Source organism: Hippopotamus amphibius, chromosome 9, assembly GCF_030028045.1.
Source record: "Hippopotamus amphibius kiboko isolate mHipAmp2 chromosome 9, mHipAmp2.hap2, whole genome shotgun sequence".
Lineage (NCBI taxonomy): Eukaryota > Metazoa > Chordata > Mammalia > Artiodactyla > Hippopotamidae > Hippopotamus > Hippopotamus amphibius.
Window position 1 is genome coordinate 49,000,641 of NC_080194.1, and position 18,261 is coordinate 49,018,901.

The 18,261-nt window shown below is 32.6% G+C and overlaps 1 protein-coding gene across 2 annotated transcripts in view; it reads right to left on the bottom strand.

The window, feature by feature from the left end:
* DYNC2H1 (dynein cytoplasmic 2 heavy chain 1) overlaps positions 1-18,261 on the bottom strand; it is a 332,321-nt gene that overhangs the window by 201,842 nt on the left and 112,218 nt on the right. For both annotated transcript variants that reach the window (XM_057747706.1, XM_057747705.1), the window contains 4 exons: positions 9,653-9,739; positions 7,150-7,276; positions 5,371-5,512; positions 4,444-4,553 (listed from right to left, as the gene is read on the bottom strand). In XM_057747706.1, coding sequence (XP_057603689.1) covers positions 4,444-4,553; positions 5,371-5,512; positions 7,150-7,276; positions 9,653-9,739 — 466 coding nt within the window. The remainder of the gene's footprint in view (positions 1-4,443; positions 4,554-5,370; positions 5,513-7,149; positions 7,277-9,652; positions 9,740-18,261) is intronic.

The following is an 18,261-nucleotide window of genomic DNA, read 5'->3' on the forward strand; positions in this document are numbered from 1 at the left end:
GCATCAGTAATCAGAGGTCTTTCTGATCATGAAGAGCTTTTTATGCCATGTTTAAGGATAATGAAATTTTTATACTGCAGGAAATGGGCAGTCACAGAAATATATTAATCAAATTAATCAAGGAATTGTCATGATCAAATTAACATTTTAGGAGGCTCATTCCAACAACAATGAAGGACCAACTGCTATGAGAATGTATTTACCCAGGTACAACATGATGAAGGCATAAGTGAAGCCACTGGCAGTAGATGTGGTTAGAACGGAATGAATTCATGACACATTTGAGAAACAGATTTGACAAGACTTGTTGAATAACTAAGTGAATGTAAAATTAAAGAGACACAGTAAGAATGAGTTACAGATTTGCAATTTGCATTACTGGACCAAGACTGACATCTCCAGTGTTAGGAAATAAGAGAAGCCGCTTATAGAGAACAGAGGAGGAAGAGAAACAATTATTAGAGTACATAGCTACCTTTGCCTAGTGTGTGTGCCCCACTCAATGCAATTCTCCTAGGATTATCAATCATCTAGCACTACACACAAGGGATGAGCAGGTGACCCAAGCTAACCAATCAGAATCTTTTGGGGGGGACTGATACAAATACTGGAAAGGAAGGGAAGAGATATCTTCAGTCTGAGAACATAAACTATGATAATGGTAAACCTGGAGTCACCAATGTCTATTCTTAACACAGGGTAGAAAGAAACTACCCAAAAATAAATTCATCTCTTAAGATGGAGAGAGAGAAAGAAAGATGTCCTGGTAACATCATTCAAATCCTGAAGCTAGTCCCAATCTTTCGAATATCTCAGTTATTTAAAAGTATAAGTTGCTTTAAAAGAAAACAAAAAACAAAAAACTGTACTATACTTTGCCACAGAAAGATTCTTGACTAAAACTTTTTTTAAATAAATGGTTAAAAACAGAGCTTTAGCTACCTACAAAGCTCCAGGTAATAACATCTCATAGGAAATTAGAACTATAGATCAGGAGCTCAGAACAGAGGTCACAGGCTAGTGACACATGATATCTATTTTAATTCTTCTCTCCTTGAGGAAAAAACAAAGTTTAGGTAGGGGACATTTTTGAAAGAGATTACTTTTTTTTCCTTCCAGTTTTATTGAGATATAATTGACACACAACACTGTGTAAGTTAAAGTGTACAGCACAATGATTCGACTTATAAACATCATGAAATGATGATCACAGTAAGTTTAGTGAACACCCATTATCTTATACAGGTACAAAATTAAAGAAATAGAAAAACTTTTCCCTTGTGATGAGAACTCTTAGGGTTTGCTCTCTAAGCAACTTTCATATATAACATATAGCAGTGTTAATTATATTTATCATGTTGTGCACTACATCCCTAGTGCTTATTTATCTTATAACTGGAAGTTTGTATCTTTTGACTTTCATCCAGTAACAAACAGATTATTTTTAAAACATCTATAAAACTCTATAATTTTATTTTTATTTTTAATAACTACAAGTGGGATAAGAGTAGAAACATTTTGTAAATAAAACTACAGCTCATCTTTTGATAAGATAAGGAGAATTACATTAACAGGAACAAGACAAAATAAATAAGTTAAAACATACAGAAACACACACATATATCTATGGGAGGCAGCCCTACAGCACAGACTGGCTAGACGGCAATGCCTGAATCTTGGCTCTACCTCTTGACAGCTCTGTGACCTTGAACAAGAAACTTAACCCTTTTGTGTCTCAACTTTCTTATCTACAAAAGGGATAATAATGTATCCACTAAATAGGGCTGATCTGAAATTTAACTGAGCTAAATGTTTAAGTGCTTTACTGGTATTAATTCTTAAATAATAATATATGAAAAACATAGTAAGTACACATAAGTACTGATTATCATTCTGTATTTGGGATTTAAAATTTTAAAAAAATTTTTCCCCATGTAATTTACCTTTACAATTTTATATTCTTTAGACTAATATCAAATTAGTTTGCATTTCCTCAGCATACACTAAATGGTAGGAAGGGAAAAAAAGTCTCAGAAATTGAGTGGTTTAAAGAAAACTAATTCAACACTGAACTGTCCATAAACAATAAAAAACAAATACCTAGTACATGTCTTCACAAGAAAAATTTATAATACTGTGAAATTTAAATTAATCATATTTTTCCATCTTCTTTCTGGATTCTTTTAACTCACACCTCTCCATAGTGTCTAATAGTCTCATACTCTCCATGTATCCCCTGAGTTCCACAATATTACAAAAATCATACAATTATCACTCAAACCAGGACAGTTTTGAGAGGAAAAGAAAAATTATTAATAATTACATCAGGATAACAGGTATAAATAATAGTCCAAGCAATCCAGGATATATGGTTACCATGGCCAAGTTTTTCCCCTGCTCCTCAAAGACACAGGTCCTATGAGCTTTCTGCTAATGTAATAAAGCTGATTTTTGTTACAAGGGCTGTGGTAGATAATTATTCAACTATTTCCTCACCCAGACAACACATGTACTTCAATAGTTAGCTTAACCCAAATATGAGAATTCCAAGCATCCTTTGCTATAAGGCAAACAAAGGAATAATTGTGGATATAAAAGACTATCCTTAACACCAATAAGTGATTAAGTGACTATAGGCCTTGAATCTGGGAAAGCTTGCACTTAGAGGAAGAATCTTTGAAAAGCTTTACTGTAGTTAATGAAGAGACATGCTATATCTCTGAATCAAAAATACATTTAATTCAACACACTTAAGTCACTTTTTCTCAGGGAAGACTTCCAGAAATCCAGTTTGCACATACTTAGACATCTAATTTCATATCACATGGTAATGTTAATGAGTAGATTTTATAGACTTGTGCTATCCTACCAGACCCTCAACTACAACAGTTTATTCTAAATCTAGTCTACCTTAGAATTCAGACAGAATGTTAACCATAATGGCAAATTCATTTCAACAAAATGACTAATTACTCTAACAAATTTTTCCAAATGGCTTTGTTTTGACACATAAATGCATATGTCTGTAAGAAATTTGGCAATATGAAACACAAAGTATACTAAGCTTATTATTAAAATTACTTTCAAAGACAATATCCCCCAAATTCATCATGAAAGACAATTTAATTCAGAATACAAAAGTAAATACTTTCAATTACTATTATCAGTAAAAACTAAAAATTATTGTAACATGTTTTTTCTAGAGGCCTCTGATTTCTTATGGAATAAAAAAGAAAAATTCTTAAACTAGAATTTTTTTTTTAATCTGCAAACAATTGCTTTCTTGGACTACTGAAAAAGGAAAAAGAGGTGATTTTGAAAACTTGGGAAAGGAATAACATGATAAAAAGTACTAGGTTGTAATGAATTTATTTACATACACATTTAGAACTCCAGACTGTAATTCTAGTGTGAAAAATAATGAAAAAATGTTTAAAAAATAACATTTAAGCCAAATCAAATTAAAAGAAGGCAAAATTAATTAATCTTTATTCGGCAACTTCTGTGCTGGTAAGACACCAATATAATGAGTCAAAGTATAGTCAGCTAATAAATAGGTCAAATCAAAGAGAATAAATTACCCAGGAATGAACAGGGACCACAATATGAATCTTATAAAAATATGGCTTACTCTACCTAAGGAGAAGCATTTAATGTTCATGTTTTCTTTGATATGTGGAGTTATGGGATAAACAAACGGTGTGTGGACACAGAGAAGGGTTGTAGAGAGGAAAGAAAACACTGGTAACACAGACTATAAACTGCTGAGATAAAAAAGAACAGAAAAAAACAAAACACTTTTAAGGGGGGAAATTTATCTTCCAAATTCTATATCAGAAAGGTAAACAAAATTAATGGTAAAAAATCAAACTTATACGAAGAAATTATTTGCTTGTATACAAAATTGTGAATTTGGTCTTCACATTCACTGCTAATTAAGGTATAATTGTTTCGACTTTAAACAATGACTTTTGGGAAACATATACTATGTAAAAGAATAATTTTCCAAAATATGCACATGGTCATCTTTAACTTATAATCCAAAACTTATCCATCTTCACTTTGCATAACTTTGTAGAACAAAATGAAATAAAAGTAAAAATTTTTATTTTTAAAACATACTCTAGATGAAAGAACTACACAGCCAAATGAATTAAGTATCCCTAAAATATTTCTATTATCATTAGGAAGTTCAATTCAAAATATTTTGCCATCAAAATAATACCATTTTAATTTATACTTTTATATTAAGGTAAAAAATAAATTACACTGAAAATTTCAGAGTTGCTAACTGAATCACAAATGGATTTTTATTAGCAAAATATTTTTTACTTCTAGGTAACTAAGACTAACTGTGAAAGCCTAAGGATTTGAAGAAGGTACTTCCTAGAGCAAGCTTCAAAAGAAACATTTCTAATGAGAAAATTAAAGTAGCTTAATTACCTGTAAGATAACAAGAGCATTTTCTATGGAAAGATCATCTGATGGTAGGCCTTCGCTTTTCCAAATTAACTGTTCGCTTTCAGTACAAAGAAATCTCCTCAGATCAAATTCTGAAAAATTGAAGATATCAGTAATACTTTACTACAATAATCTTGTGCTTGATGAAGGAAAGGAAATAAAGCCATTTAAAATATACTCAAACAAAAGTCCCATGATCATTCTTTTTTTTTTCTTTAGAACAATATTTTTTAATTTTAATTTTTTTTTTAATTTTATTTTTTTATTTTTTTTATTTTATTGTTTTGGGGGTACACCAGGTTCAATCATCTGTTTTTATACACATATCCCCACATTCCCTCCCTTCCTTGACTCCCCCCCCTCGAGTCCCCCCTACCCTCCCTGCCCCAGTCCTCTTAAGGCATCTTCCATCTCGAGGATGGAAGATGCCCATGATCATTCTTAATATGCAATCCATTCTTCTGCATTTAGTACCAGAAGGTAAAGAGAAAAAAAGTTTAAAAAAATGCAAAGGAATGAAACTCAACTGAACTATATTTCTTCTATGAAATGAATGTTTCACAACTAATAATTTGTGAAAACCACAAAATTCACAAAGAATTTTGGAATTCCTATTCTCATCTTACCATATGAAATTAGTGTAAAACTTAATAAAATGTATAACTGCATTCATACAGTATCAAAAGAATTCAGTGGTCTCAGTTGCAAAAAGTGATTTTAGGGGTAGAAGAGTCATTATAATAAAGTGATTCTCAGAACATTTGTAGAATTTAGCAAATCTAAAGTAGTTATGGTATCTTTTAACATACAGAAAATTTTCCTCATTTAAAAAAAGTAAAATGACAAAAATCAAAAGATGAGCTTTTTAGTATTTTGAAATTCCAAATTTATGAATAACTAAATACAAACTTTCAAGACCAGCTGACTTGGTCCATTCTTCCAAACAGGTTTTTCTCAGACCCTCAGGAGCAGCAGAAAGATATGTAATAAATGCAGCAGCTAGTTGAGCTCTTCTAGGAAGAGTAGCTAATTCCTCTGTTATCTCTGCAACCTGGAAAAAGAGGGAGAGAGATAGAGTGACATATGGATATGTTCTAAGGGAGAAAAAAATATTGATTGCTTCACAAACTGAAGTTTTGACTAAAGAAAAAAATCATTTATTGGTTTAAAGTAATAACCCGCCTTGAATACAATTGTCAAAATGTAAAAATACCAACAAGACCTCAGACCTTGCTGTGACATTAAAACAATGCATGAAATTCCAACATATTTGCAAAGAAGAATATATTTTGTCATTGAAATTTCCTAACGATTCTAATAAATATTGTGAATTGCATCACTTTGTAAAACATGATTAAGATACACAGAGTATGAGCAAAGGCAAAAAACATTTTAGAGACTTTAGTTAGAAGCATAGTATGGCTAAAGCATAAGACTGAGTAGACAGAGTACCAATATAAACACCGAGCTGACTGGAATGAGGAAGGTTTGAAAGTCTTTCCATGCCATGCAAAGTAGCTTCAATTTTAATCTGTGGTAATAATGAGCCATTGAAAGTGTTTAAACAGGGCAGTGAATGATGTAATGAGACTGAGTTTTAGAAAGATAATTCAGATGACAAGTAAGAATCAACTAACTAAAGGGTCAGATAGGAGAAAGACAAGTCAGGAAAATGCAGGTGAAAAAAGAAAAAGAAGAGCATTAAGGATGGAAGACAAACATGAGGGATGTTTGTAAAGGGATACAAATTAATAAAGGAGTCTAAGATAATCACATATTTTTAGTTTTGAGGCCTAGAAGAAAGATGCCTTATGAGACATAGGAAATAAAAAAGAGATTTGAGATGAGAAAAGAAAAGTTTTTTTTTCTTTTTTTTTCATTTTATTTATTTATTATTTTTTTGGGGGGGCACACCAAGTTCAATCATCTGTTTTTATACACATATCCCTGTATTCCCTCCCTCCCTTGACTCCCCCCTACCCTCCCCATCCCAGTCAGAAAATAAGTTAAATTAGACATGTATTGAGTTCCTGAGACAGCTGGATGACAATATCTAAAGTGTAATTACAAATACAAATTTAAAAATCAGCAGTCTAGAAATACAGCTCTGGTCAGCATCATCATATGGGTGATATTCTTAAGTCTAGATGAGAAACCCCTGAATATCTGCAGAGAAAGGAGCTGAGGAAGAGAATACTGAGGGGACAATCAATATTAATGGATAAGCAGATAAGGAGGATCCAGCAACGGAAGGAATCTAACTGGTTCAAAAAAACAAAAACAAAAACAAAATCAAAACAAATAAACAAAAACAAGAGACACTTTAAAAAGCTGAAATAAGAGAGAATTTCAAAAACAAATAAATGGCCGACAGTGTCAAATCCTAAGAGGACTGTCTTGACAAAGGTAGGTCCAAAAAGGCTCTAAAGAGCACTAAATTTTCCATCAACTCATTTTCATCCCTACCTTGCCCTAACTAAAAGAGGAATAGGTTGCTCTGTCTAAAATCCATTCATATAAAGATATTTCGCTTAAAGATTAATTCACACCATGGCCATTAACATCTAGATCATTTATTCTAAGCTGGCTGGAATTTAATGGATATTTTTTCCTTTTCATTTTTGTTAACAAATATATTATGTTATAGATTTCCTATGCCTCTTTATGACCTCTCTCTCTCAAACAAACCTGTGCATTCCATCTCTTGTGTTCTCTATCAAGCTGATTAATTAAGACTTCTGCAGCTTTAATTGTTTCTTGGGCTTTGCTTACTTCAGCTTCAAGTTTGGCAGCTTCTGAAGTTCTGCTCTGAAATCTATGAAAACGTCAAAATTTAATTAAAGGCAACTGGATTTAAGCTAGATTTAATTAAATTATGCTTAGGTAGTAAAGTGAACTTTTATACAATAATTTAATTAACTATAATATTGATAATATTTGCATATAAATTATTAATATAATAGACACAATACCAATGCATACATTTAAAGGGGAACAGTCTCACCGGGCCTTGATGTCCTACTACATTATGTATAAACTTATCAATATGACATTCAAAGGCCCTGTCATAAGATTAATCTAATCTATCTTTTCAGTTTTATTTCATCTTATTCAGTCTAGTAAAACATGTCAAATTCTGAAGAATTTTATATTCTCAGAAAATGCCCTATCCTTTATCTGCTGTGCCCTTTATCTGCTGTTCCATTTGCCTAGAATACCATCTCCTTCCTTATCCCTACCTCAACCCTCACTCTAACTCCCTCAAATATATACCTATCAAAAATATATGTAAAATTTTAAAACTCACCTCAAATATCCAGACCATTAGATATATTCTATCCCTATGTGCCCATTTTCCAAAGTTTAAAACTTCTTTTAAAATTATTTTCCTTAAAAATACTTGTACAAGTTTATTATTTTATTAAATACAATAGTAATATTCCACATGATTACTTAGTCCTTCAACAAATATGTAAGTGCCTTCAAAATGCCCAGGATTGTGCTAATTCTCAGGATAGTTCAAAATAAGTAGTATAATTCTCATTTTATAAATATGGAGACTTAGATCCAAACAGATTATTGCACAGGTCTCCCCAACAGTAAGCAGAGGACCTAAAATTCATACATGGATATGTCTGATATTAAGTTCCAGGCACTTTACAGTGCTTTTTATTGGCTCTCTAAGTGCTCTATTCCTCCCTGCCCTGAACATAAGACTCTAGGAATCACCTGTCCAGTATAGTAACCACATGTGGCTATCCAAATTTAAATTAATTAAAATTAAATAAAATTAAAAATTCAATTCCTCCGTCATATTATTCAGAAGGTTTTCATAATAATCCTTCCAAAATATTGGTAGTATGGTATAGTGACTAAGAAAAGGAACTTTACGGAGTCAGACAAATATAGGATCTAATGCTCGCTTTTTCATTTACTAGCTGCTCAACTTAGGCAAATAAATCTTTCTAATCTTTAGCTTCCTAATCGGCAAAATATAAGAATACCCACCTCTCAGTATTGTTTTAAATACTAAAAAAGATGAATATATAAAGTGCCTAGGACAACACCTGACACATGCAAATGACTAATGAATGGAGACAAAACATTGGGACCATAAGCTAACTACTCAATAAATATCTGACAATTATCTGAGTATTATTAAGTACTGATTCTGAGCATGTAACATTGAAAGAATATATTATTTTCCTTATACTTCTCTAATTATACCAGAAAGGAAATTATGTGATTTCATTTCTAAATGTCTAACACAAAAGAAATTCAGGAATATTAAAAACAGTCAATTTATGGGCTTGAAGATTTTTTGATTTGTTTTTTTCTCTATAAGTAAATATATATAACTATAAATAGAGATAATTGTTTCCTAACTATATATAGAAAAAAATGCATAGTTTTTAGTCTGATGAATTTTTTTCTTGGTATAATAATTTGCATTTCTTCCATAAGAAAAAAAGGAGAAACATAACACACCACTTAAAGAAAAAATATGTTTATAGAAAAGTTTTAGTCTCATAAAACTGAAAGTTAGTAATAACATATGCTATATTTATTGACATCTTCTCCAATTTCCCAATCTTCATAATTCTTAAAGGAAAATGCTTCCACATTTAAAATAATTCCTATACCAATATTTTCTATCCTATATTAGAAAAGAATCACAGGAAAATAGAGTTACATGAAAGGTTTTAAGATTAACCACATTCACAAATGGTTCTTAAATGTGAGTACAATATTTTCATGCAGGAATATTTTTAATACCAAAAAGGGCAAATTTTTTAACATGACCATGTACCTCTGGAAAGATTATGGAATAGGTGGTCCTATAGCATCATCTGAAATAAAGGAGTCTAAAATCTTGAAGTCAAAATAATAAACAAATGAGAATAGCAAATGTAAACACTCCTAGAATTAACACATTACATGCAATTCTTCCTGCTCAATTTTCCAATGCTTGAGAATATTTATAGCAATAGCTATATAAATAGAAACTTAAAATATTTTTGTTCTTGTAAAAATTTTTAAAAAGGAATACATTCTATATTATTTTACATTCTTCCCCATTTTAGAGTGATAAATCAAACAATGTAGTGATTACAACTAAGATTTTCAAAATTCAAGTATTAGTTGAGGTATGTTGTCAAATATTCAAAATACATTTCAAAACTTAACTTACTTTTCTTTGAGTTCTGACACTTTTTGACCAACAGAATTAAGAAGCTCCTCCAGTTTCCTTTTTCTGTCTTCAGTTTTCCGCAAATTTCTAAAATATAATTCAATTTTATAAAAGTCATTCCACTTTAGTTATCAACAAAAAGCAGCAACAGCACCTTAAAATGTAATGTTGCAGTAAATAAATGACAATGAAAACAGTCAATAATTCAATAGTTACAATACCTTCACTTAGAATTTGATTTGAAAAGCAATGCTATAATTAAAAGTGTACTCTCTGACCTAACCATACCACTTTCAGAAATTTATATTTTAAAACACTTGTGCACACAGATTTCTGGATAAAAATGGAAGAGTAAAAGTATTCATTTATCTTCTATCCCTTCTAAAATCCTACTAAAATGAAACAAGGGGAATAAATAAGACACACATGCACAAGGATAAAGACAATGAAGAAGAGTATTACAAAGGAGCAATTTTAATAAAATTTTGAAAGGTGATAACTGACATGCCAAAACCCAAAAGGCCAAAAGTTAAATGACTGCAGGAAGACAGGCCAAAAGAAGTATTCAAAAGTGTTTGGGAAATATAGACAACAGGTACCTCTGAAGAAAATAATAGAGCTAAATGCAGAAGATTGTTTAATAACTGATAATATAAAGAGTTTGACCTCAGATTCCCTCCTCCATTGAGAGCAGACTACCCTCTTAATACATCCCTGAAAGTGAAACTTATACCTCTTACCCACCCCCAACCATCGCTGTTCAATCTCTAGGCAGAAGATATTAGGATTCTTCTAGAGAAATGATTGGCTTACTCCTCTCAAAAATACCCACAAATACTGAGAGGCTGTCATCAAATGGCTAGTCCACCCTGCTACGCAGTGCTGGGAATCTGTGCATTGCACAAATCAACTTGAGGTTTTGTCAAAATACAGATTGTAAGGTCTCATTCCCCAGCATATTTGATCGAATAAGCCTGGAAGGAGATCAAAAATTTGCACTTTTAACAATTTTGCAGGTAACATTGATGCTGTTGGTTTAGGGACCACATTTTGAGAACTACTGCAATAGAATAAGGCCTTCGAAATCATGAGATTAATCTATTTCTAGTCTAGTATTTTAAACCCAGCCCAATTATTGATCACATATAATGGTATAATTAGATAATTTTAGACATGCAAATCTCAAAATATTTTTCATCCCATATAACCTTGTTTAAGAAGCTACTATGTCAAGGAAGGGAGGGAATACGGGGATATGTGTATAAAAACAGATGATTGAACTTGGTGTACCCCCAAAAAAATAAAAAAATTAAAAAAATATATGTAACTGAAAAAAAAAAAAAAAAAAAAAAAAAAAAGAAGCTACTATGGACGATGTGTTCCATAAAAATGAGGGACTAAACTAAGAAAGACAAAGATCCAAAATAAAAGAATATGATCAGAAAACAGACAAATGTAACCCCAGAATAATGGTGAAAAGTAATCTCAAGATAACTTAAACTGTAAACTGCAGGCCTGGGAAGAACTAACCCACACTGAAGCAGGAGGACAAAAGGCTCTAAGTAGGATAGTGCTAAGAAAAAATTAAATCGAACACATAGATTCCAAATATGTTTTAAGGTCTGACAGGACTGTAGATAAATATGTGATACATAAACAGAAAAAAAAATCAATTAAAAAAATAAGACAATTATTAAGAATAACAAAAGGTATAAAAGAAAGGAAATATACTCATAAAACATGACATGTCTAAGCTGTAAAAAATACAATCAAAATAATATAAACATTTAATATGATTTAACACAAAAATTGTATGTAATTATATTGAGAAAATAAAGAAACCTAAGCAGCTAAAAATCTCCTTGTGCAGAGTAAGAAGTAATAATTTTAAAAGTTGAACAACCATGAACATAACATATCTCTTTGTCTGCATTCAGAACAAATAAGATACAATATAATACTTACTTAGTAACAATGGCAAATTGAAAGTTTAAGCTTCAAAAGCAAATTATTAAATTTTCCCCACACCTGCCAGATAATGTTTTGGAAATTATATACTAAAAGTTTCCTAAAACTTAGAGAAAAAAATATAAAAGCCCTAAGTTTCTAAAATCTACTTTTCGTACTTTAACAGTATTGCTTTACAAAATTTTGACTCTTTCTAAAGGAACTTGTACCAACTTATCTTTCCAACAACCTAAGAGTGGAGGAAAAAAGGTGAGTTGATTCTGCTATCCATCTTTTAATTGCTTTTTCTTTTGTTTTTTTAGTCTGTTCAATTTTAAATTTATTTATTTCTCTTTTTCTTTAATGACATATAGTTATTTTAAAATATTGTATTACTTTCAGGTGTACAGCATAGTGCGCCTATTATTTTTTCCAGATTATATTCCACTCTAGGGTATTATAAGATATTGAATAAAATTCCCTGTGCTATTTAGTAAAACTTTGTTGTTTATCTATTTTATGTATAATAGTTTATGTGTTTTAATAATATATTCCTAATCTATCCCTCCCTCCCTCTCTCCTTTGGTAACCATAAATTTGTATTCTTTGTCTGTGAGTCTGCTTCTGTTTCGTATATACGTTCATTTATGTGTCTCTTCTTTATCCATTCCTCTGTGGATGGACATTTATGATGCTTCCATGTCTTGGCTACTGTACATAGTGCTGCAGTGAACACTGGAGTGCACGTACCTTTTCAAATTATGGTTTTCTCCAGATAGATGCCCAGGAGTGGGTTTGCAAGATCATTTGATAGCTCCATTTTTAGTTTTTTAAGGAAACTCCATACTGTTTCCCATAGTGGCCGCACCAGTTTCCATTCCCACCAACAGTGCAGGACGGTTCCATTTTCTCCACAGCCTCTCCAGCATTTATTATTTATGGACTTTTTGATGATAGTCATTCTGACTTGTGTGAGGTGATACCTCATTGGGGTTTTGATTTGCATTTCTCTAATAATTTAGTGATGTTGAACATCTTTTCATGTGCCTGTTGGCCATTTGTATGTCTTCACTGGAGAAATGTTTATTTAGGCCTTCTGCCCATTTTTTGATTGGGTTATTTGCCTTTTGTTGATGAGCTGTATGAATTGTTTATATATTTTACCCCTTGTCAGTGGCACTGCTTGCAAATATTTTTTCCCCATTCTGTAGCTTGTCTTTCCATTCTGCTGATGGCCTCCTTTGCTGTGCAAAAGGTTTTAAGTTTGATTAGGTGCCATTTGTTTATTTTTGCTTTTATTCCTTTTGCCTTAGGTGACCGATCCAAGAAATTGCTGATTTATATCAGAGAATGTTTCTGCCTATGTCCTCTCCTAGGAGTTCTATGGTGTCATGTTTTATATTTAGGTCTTTAAACCATTTTGTTTATTTTTGTATATAGTGTAAGGGAGTGTTCTAATTTCACTGATTTACATGCAGCTGGTCCAGCTATCCCAATACCACTTGTTAAAGAATCTGTCTTTTCTCCATTGTATATTCTCACCTCCTTTGTCATAGATTAATTAAACATAGGTGCATGGGTTTACTTCTGGGCTGTCTATTCTGTTCCATTGATCCATATGTCTGTTTTTGTGTCAATACTACACTGTTTTGATTACTGTAGTTCTGTAGTATAGTCTGAAGTCTGTGAGAGTTGCCTCCAGCTTTGTTCTTTTTCCTCAGGATTGCTTTGGCAATTCTGGGTCTTTGGGGTCTTTCCATATAAGTTTTAGGATTATCTGTTCTAGTTCTGTGGAAAAGGTCATGAGTATTTTGATAGAGATTGCATTAAATCTGTGTATTACTTTGGGTAGTATGGCCATTTTAACAATATTAATTCCTCCAATCCAAGAGCAGGGGATATCTTTTTGTCTCTTTGATTCATCTTACTTTATATCAATGTTTTACAGCTTTCAGCATATATGTCTTTCACCTCCTCAGAAAAATTTATTCCTAGGTATTTTACTTTTTTTGACACAATTTTAAACAGGATTTTTTTTTTCGCTTTCTCTTTCTGATATTTCATTGTTACTGTAAAGAAATACAACAAATTTCTGTGTATTAATCATGTATCCTGCTACCTTGCTGAATTCATTAATAGTTCTAGTAGTTTTTATGTGGAGACTTTAGGGTTCTCTTTAAGAGTATCATGTGATCTGAAGTAGTGACAGTTTTCAATCTTTCCTTCCAATTCGGAAACCTTTTACTTCTTTTTCTTGTCTGATTGCTGTGGCAATAGAAGTGGTGAAAGTGGGCATCCTTGTCTTGTGCTTGAATTTATCAGGAAGTCTTTCAGCTTTTCACCACTGAGTATTATGTTGGCTGTGGGTTTGTCATAAATGGTTTTCATTATGTTCAGATATGTTCTCTATATTCCCATTTTGGTGAGTTTTTATCATGAATGGATGTTGAACTTTGTCAAATGCTTTTTCTGCAACTACCAAGATGATCATGTGGTTTCTGTCTTTGCTTTTGTTAATGAGGTGTATCACACTGATTGATTCACATATTTTGAACCATCCCTGTGACCGCAGAATGAACCCAATTTTATCATGGTGTATGATCCTTTTCATGTATTGTTGGATTCGTTTTGCTAACATTTTGCTGAGGATTTTTACACCTATATTCATCAAAGATATTGGCCTCTAAATTTCTTTTTTTGTATTGTCTTTGTCTAGTTTTGGTATCAGTATAATGGTGGCCTCATAGATTGAATTTGGAAGTGTTCCCTACTCTTCAATTTTTTGGAACAGTTTTAGAAGGACTGGTATAAGCTCTTCCTTGTATGTTTGATAGAATTTTCCAGTGAAGCCATCCAGTCTGGGACTTTTGTTAGCAGAGAGTTTTTTTTAATTACATATTCTATTGTACTACTAACAATCAGTCTGTTCAAGTTATTCATTTCTTCTTGACTCAGTTTTGGCAGGCTGTATGTTCCTAGAAACTTTTTCATCTCTTCTAGGTTGTCTAATTTGTTAGCATATATCTGTTCACAGTGTTCCCTTATAACTTTTTGTATTTCTGTATCAGTTGTTATTCTCTTTCATTTCTAATTTTATTTATTTGAGTCCTTTCTCTTTTGTTCTTGGTGAGCCTTTCTGGAGGTTTGTTGATTTACCTTTTCAAAAAACCAGCTCTTGGTTTTATTGATCTTTTCTATCATTTTTTGACCTCTTATTTTATTTCCCTTTGAGGGAAAGATTATTTAGTTCCTTCTGTTAACTCTGGGTTTTGTTTATCCTTCTTTTTCTTATTCATTTAGGTGGTAGGTTAGTTGTTTATTTAAGATTTTTCGTATTACTTGAGGAAGGCCTATATCACTATAAATTTCCCTCTTAAAACTATTTTGCTGCATCCCATATATTTTGTAAGGTTGTGTTTTCATTCTCATTTGTCTCAAGGTATTTTCTGATTTATTCTTTGATTTCATTGTTGAGCCACTGTTTTTCTAGTAGCCTGTTGTTTATTCTCCATGTTTTTGCTCTATTCCTGTAGTTGATTTCTAGTTCCATACCACTGTGGTCAGAAAATACACTTTTTTTTTTTTTTTTTGAAAGTAATGACAAGAAACAGTATTTAATGAAAGACTTACTGTAAAAGAATTTAAAAAAAGGAGACAAATACATACAACCCACCCCCATCAGTATGGATAGTAGTTCTGGCTTTGGGTTGTTACCATGTGCTGGCTAAAAGACCTTCAGTAAGTTTCACCTTTTTTTTTTTTTTTTTTACAGCTCTTTATTGGAATATAATTGCTTTACACTCTTGTACCAGCTTATGAGGTACACCAAAGTGAATCAGCTGTATTTATACACATATCCCCATATCCCCTCCCTCCCACAACTCCCCCCAACCCTCCCCTTCCTGGCTTTCTAAGGCATCACCCATCATGGAGTTGATCTCTCTGTTATACAGCAACTTCCCACTAGCTATCTATCTTACAGTTGGTAGTATATATATATATGTCTCTGCTACTCTCTCACTTCTTCCCAGCTTCCCCTTTGCCCCCCACGCCCCCAACCCCGTGTCCTCCAGTCCATTCTCTGCATCTGCATTCTTATTCTTGCCCTGTCACTGGGTTCATCAGTACCATATTTTTTTTTTTTTTTAGATTCCGTACATATGAGTTAGCATACAATATTTGTTTTTCTCTTTCTGGCTTACTTCACTCTGTATGACAGACTCTAGGTCTATCCACCTCATTACATATAGCTCCCTTTCATTCCTTTTTATAGCTGAGTAATATTCCTATACTTGAAATAATATTTATTATCTTAAATTCGTTAAGGCTTGTTCTATGACCTAGTATGTTATCTACCCTAGAGAATATCCTATGTGAGCTTGAAAAGAATTCGGATTGTTTTTGATTTTTGTTTGGGATGTAGTGCCCTGCAGATATCAATTAAGTCCAACTGCTCTACTGTGTTATTTAGGAACTGTCTTGCCTTACTGATTTTCTGTCCGGATGATCTATCCATTGATGTCAGTGAGGTGTTAAAAGTCTCCTACTATTATTGTATTATTGTCAGTTTCTCCCTTTATGTCTGTTAGTATTTGTTTTATATATTTAGGTGCTCCTACAGTACAAGCATAATATCCTCTTCTTATATTGATCCCTTTATCATCATATAATGCTCTTCTTTTTGTTTCTTTATGGCTTTTGTTTTAAAGTCTATTTTATCTGATAAAAGTATTGTTACCTCCAATTTCTTGTTGTTTCCATTTGCATGAATTCTCTTTTTTCATCCCCTCACTTTCAGTCTGTATGTGTTTTTCATCATGTTAGTCTTCTGAAGGCAGCAAATTATAGTTTCTTGGTTTTTCTCCTCCAATCTGCCACTCTATGTCTTTTGATCAGAGCATTTAGTTCAGTGACATATTGACAAGTATGTATTTACTGCCATTTTAACCCTTGTTTTCCAGTTGTTTTTGTAGTTCTTTATTTCTTTCTTTTTTTTTCCCTTTGGCGGGAGCAGGGGGTTGATGATTTTCTTTTGTAGTATGTTTAAGTTCTTTCTTTTTGGTTTTGGTGAATCTATTATGGTTCTGATTTGAGGTTACCATGGAGTTCAAGTATGATGACCCATAACTAGATCTACTTGCTTGCTTTAAACTGATGGTCATTCAAGTTCAAACATATTTTTTAAAAATCTACATTTTTATACTCTCCTCCCCTATATTTTGTGATTTTGATGTCCTATTTTACATTGTCATGCTTATCCTTTTACTGTTAATTGTAGTTATAATTGCTTTCACAATTTTATTATTATTTTTTAGTCTATGTATTGGTTTTTAAAAGTGATCTTCAATCCTTTTATATATTTGCCTTTTCTGTTCTGCTTTTCCTTTCCTACAGATTCCTGCTTCTTATCTATTTAGAGAAGATCCTTTAATATTTCTTTTAGGGTAGGTTCAGTATTGATGAATTCTTTTAGTTTCTGCTTGTCTGAAAAATTCTTTCTCTCTCCTTCTATTCCAACTGATAACCTTACTAGGTACAGCATCCTAGGTTGCAGGTTTTTCCCTTCAGTACTTTGTATAAATCATGCCATCCCTACTAGCCTGTAAAGTTTCTGCAGAGAAATCAGCTGATAGCCTTTTGGGGGTTCCCTCGTAACTAAATCTTCATTTTTCTCTTGCTGCCTTTAGAATCCTCTCTAACTTTTGCCATTTTAACTATGATATGACTCAGTGTGGGTCTGTTTGGGTTCATCTTGTTTGGGACTCTCTGTGCTTACTATACCTGGGTATCTATTTCCATCTTTAGCTTTGAGAAGTCTTCAGCCATATTTTCTTCAAATACATTTTCAACCCCCTCTCTCTTCTCCTTCTGAAACCCCTGTCTGCATAGGTTGGCACGTTTTATATTATCCCACAGATTTCATATGTTGACTTCTTTTTTTTTTTCATTTGTCTTTCTGTCTGCTGTTTTAATTGGGTGATTTCCATTATTCTATCTTCCAGATCACTTATTTGTTCTTTGGTGTCATTTAGTCTGCTATTCATTGCTTCTAAAGTGGTTTTTATCTTGGAAATTGTCTATTTTTGATTGGTTCCTCTCTGTTTCTAGTTCCTTGTTACAGTGATCTGGGTTTCTATCAATAATCTTTCTTTATTCAGTTAGCATTTTTATTACCTCCTTTTCAAATTTGGCATCTAGTAGACTGGTGCATGGTCTGTTTCATTATTTGTTCTTTCAGGAGATTAATTTTGTTCTTTTAATTGGAAGTAGTTCCTCATCCTTTTCATTTTACAAAACTTTCTCTGTCTCTATGAATTTAGCATAAACAGTTATCTACTGTGGTCTTGAAGGGGTGTTTTTATGTGGGAGCATCCCTGTGTAGACTGTAAGTCCAACATTTTTGGTGTGATGGCTGGTTTCAGTTGCCATCACATCATTCTTCAGGGTGTGCTGGCTGTTATCCCCTTGATAAGCAATATGGCTGTGTTGTAGCATCTAGAGCCTGTACAGGACGTGAAGTGGGATCTCTTCCCTGCTCCATGGCTGTCAATGCCCAGTCAGGGGTGAATTCTGCTCCCAAGTTGTTGGAGTAAAGCCCTGATGGTCAGGCTTGATCAGGTTCCAATGCCCATGAGTTCAAGCCCTGTCCAAAAGGAGGTGAT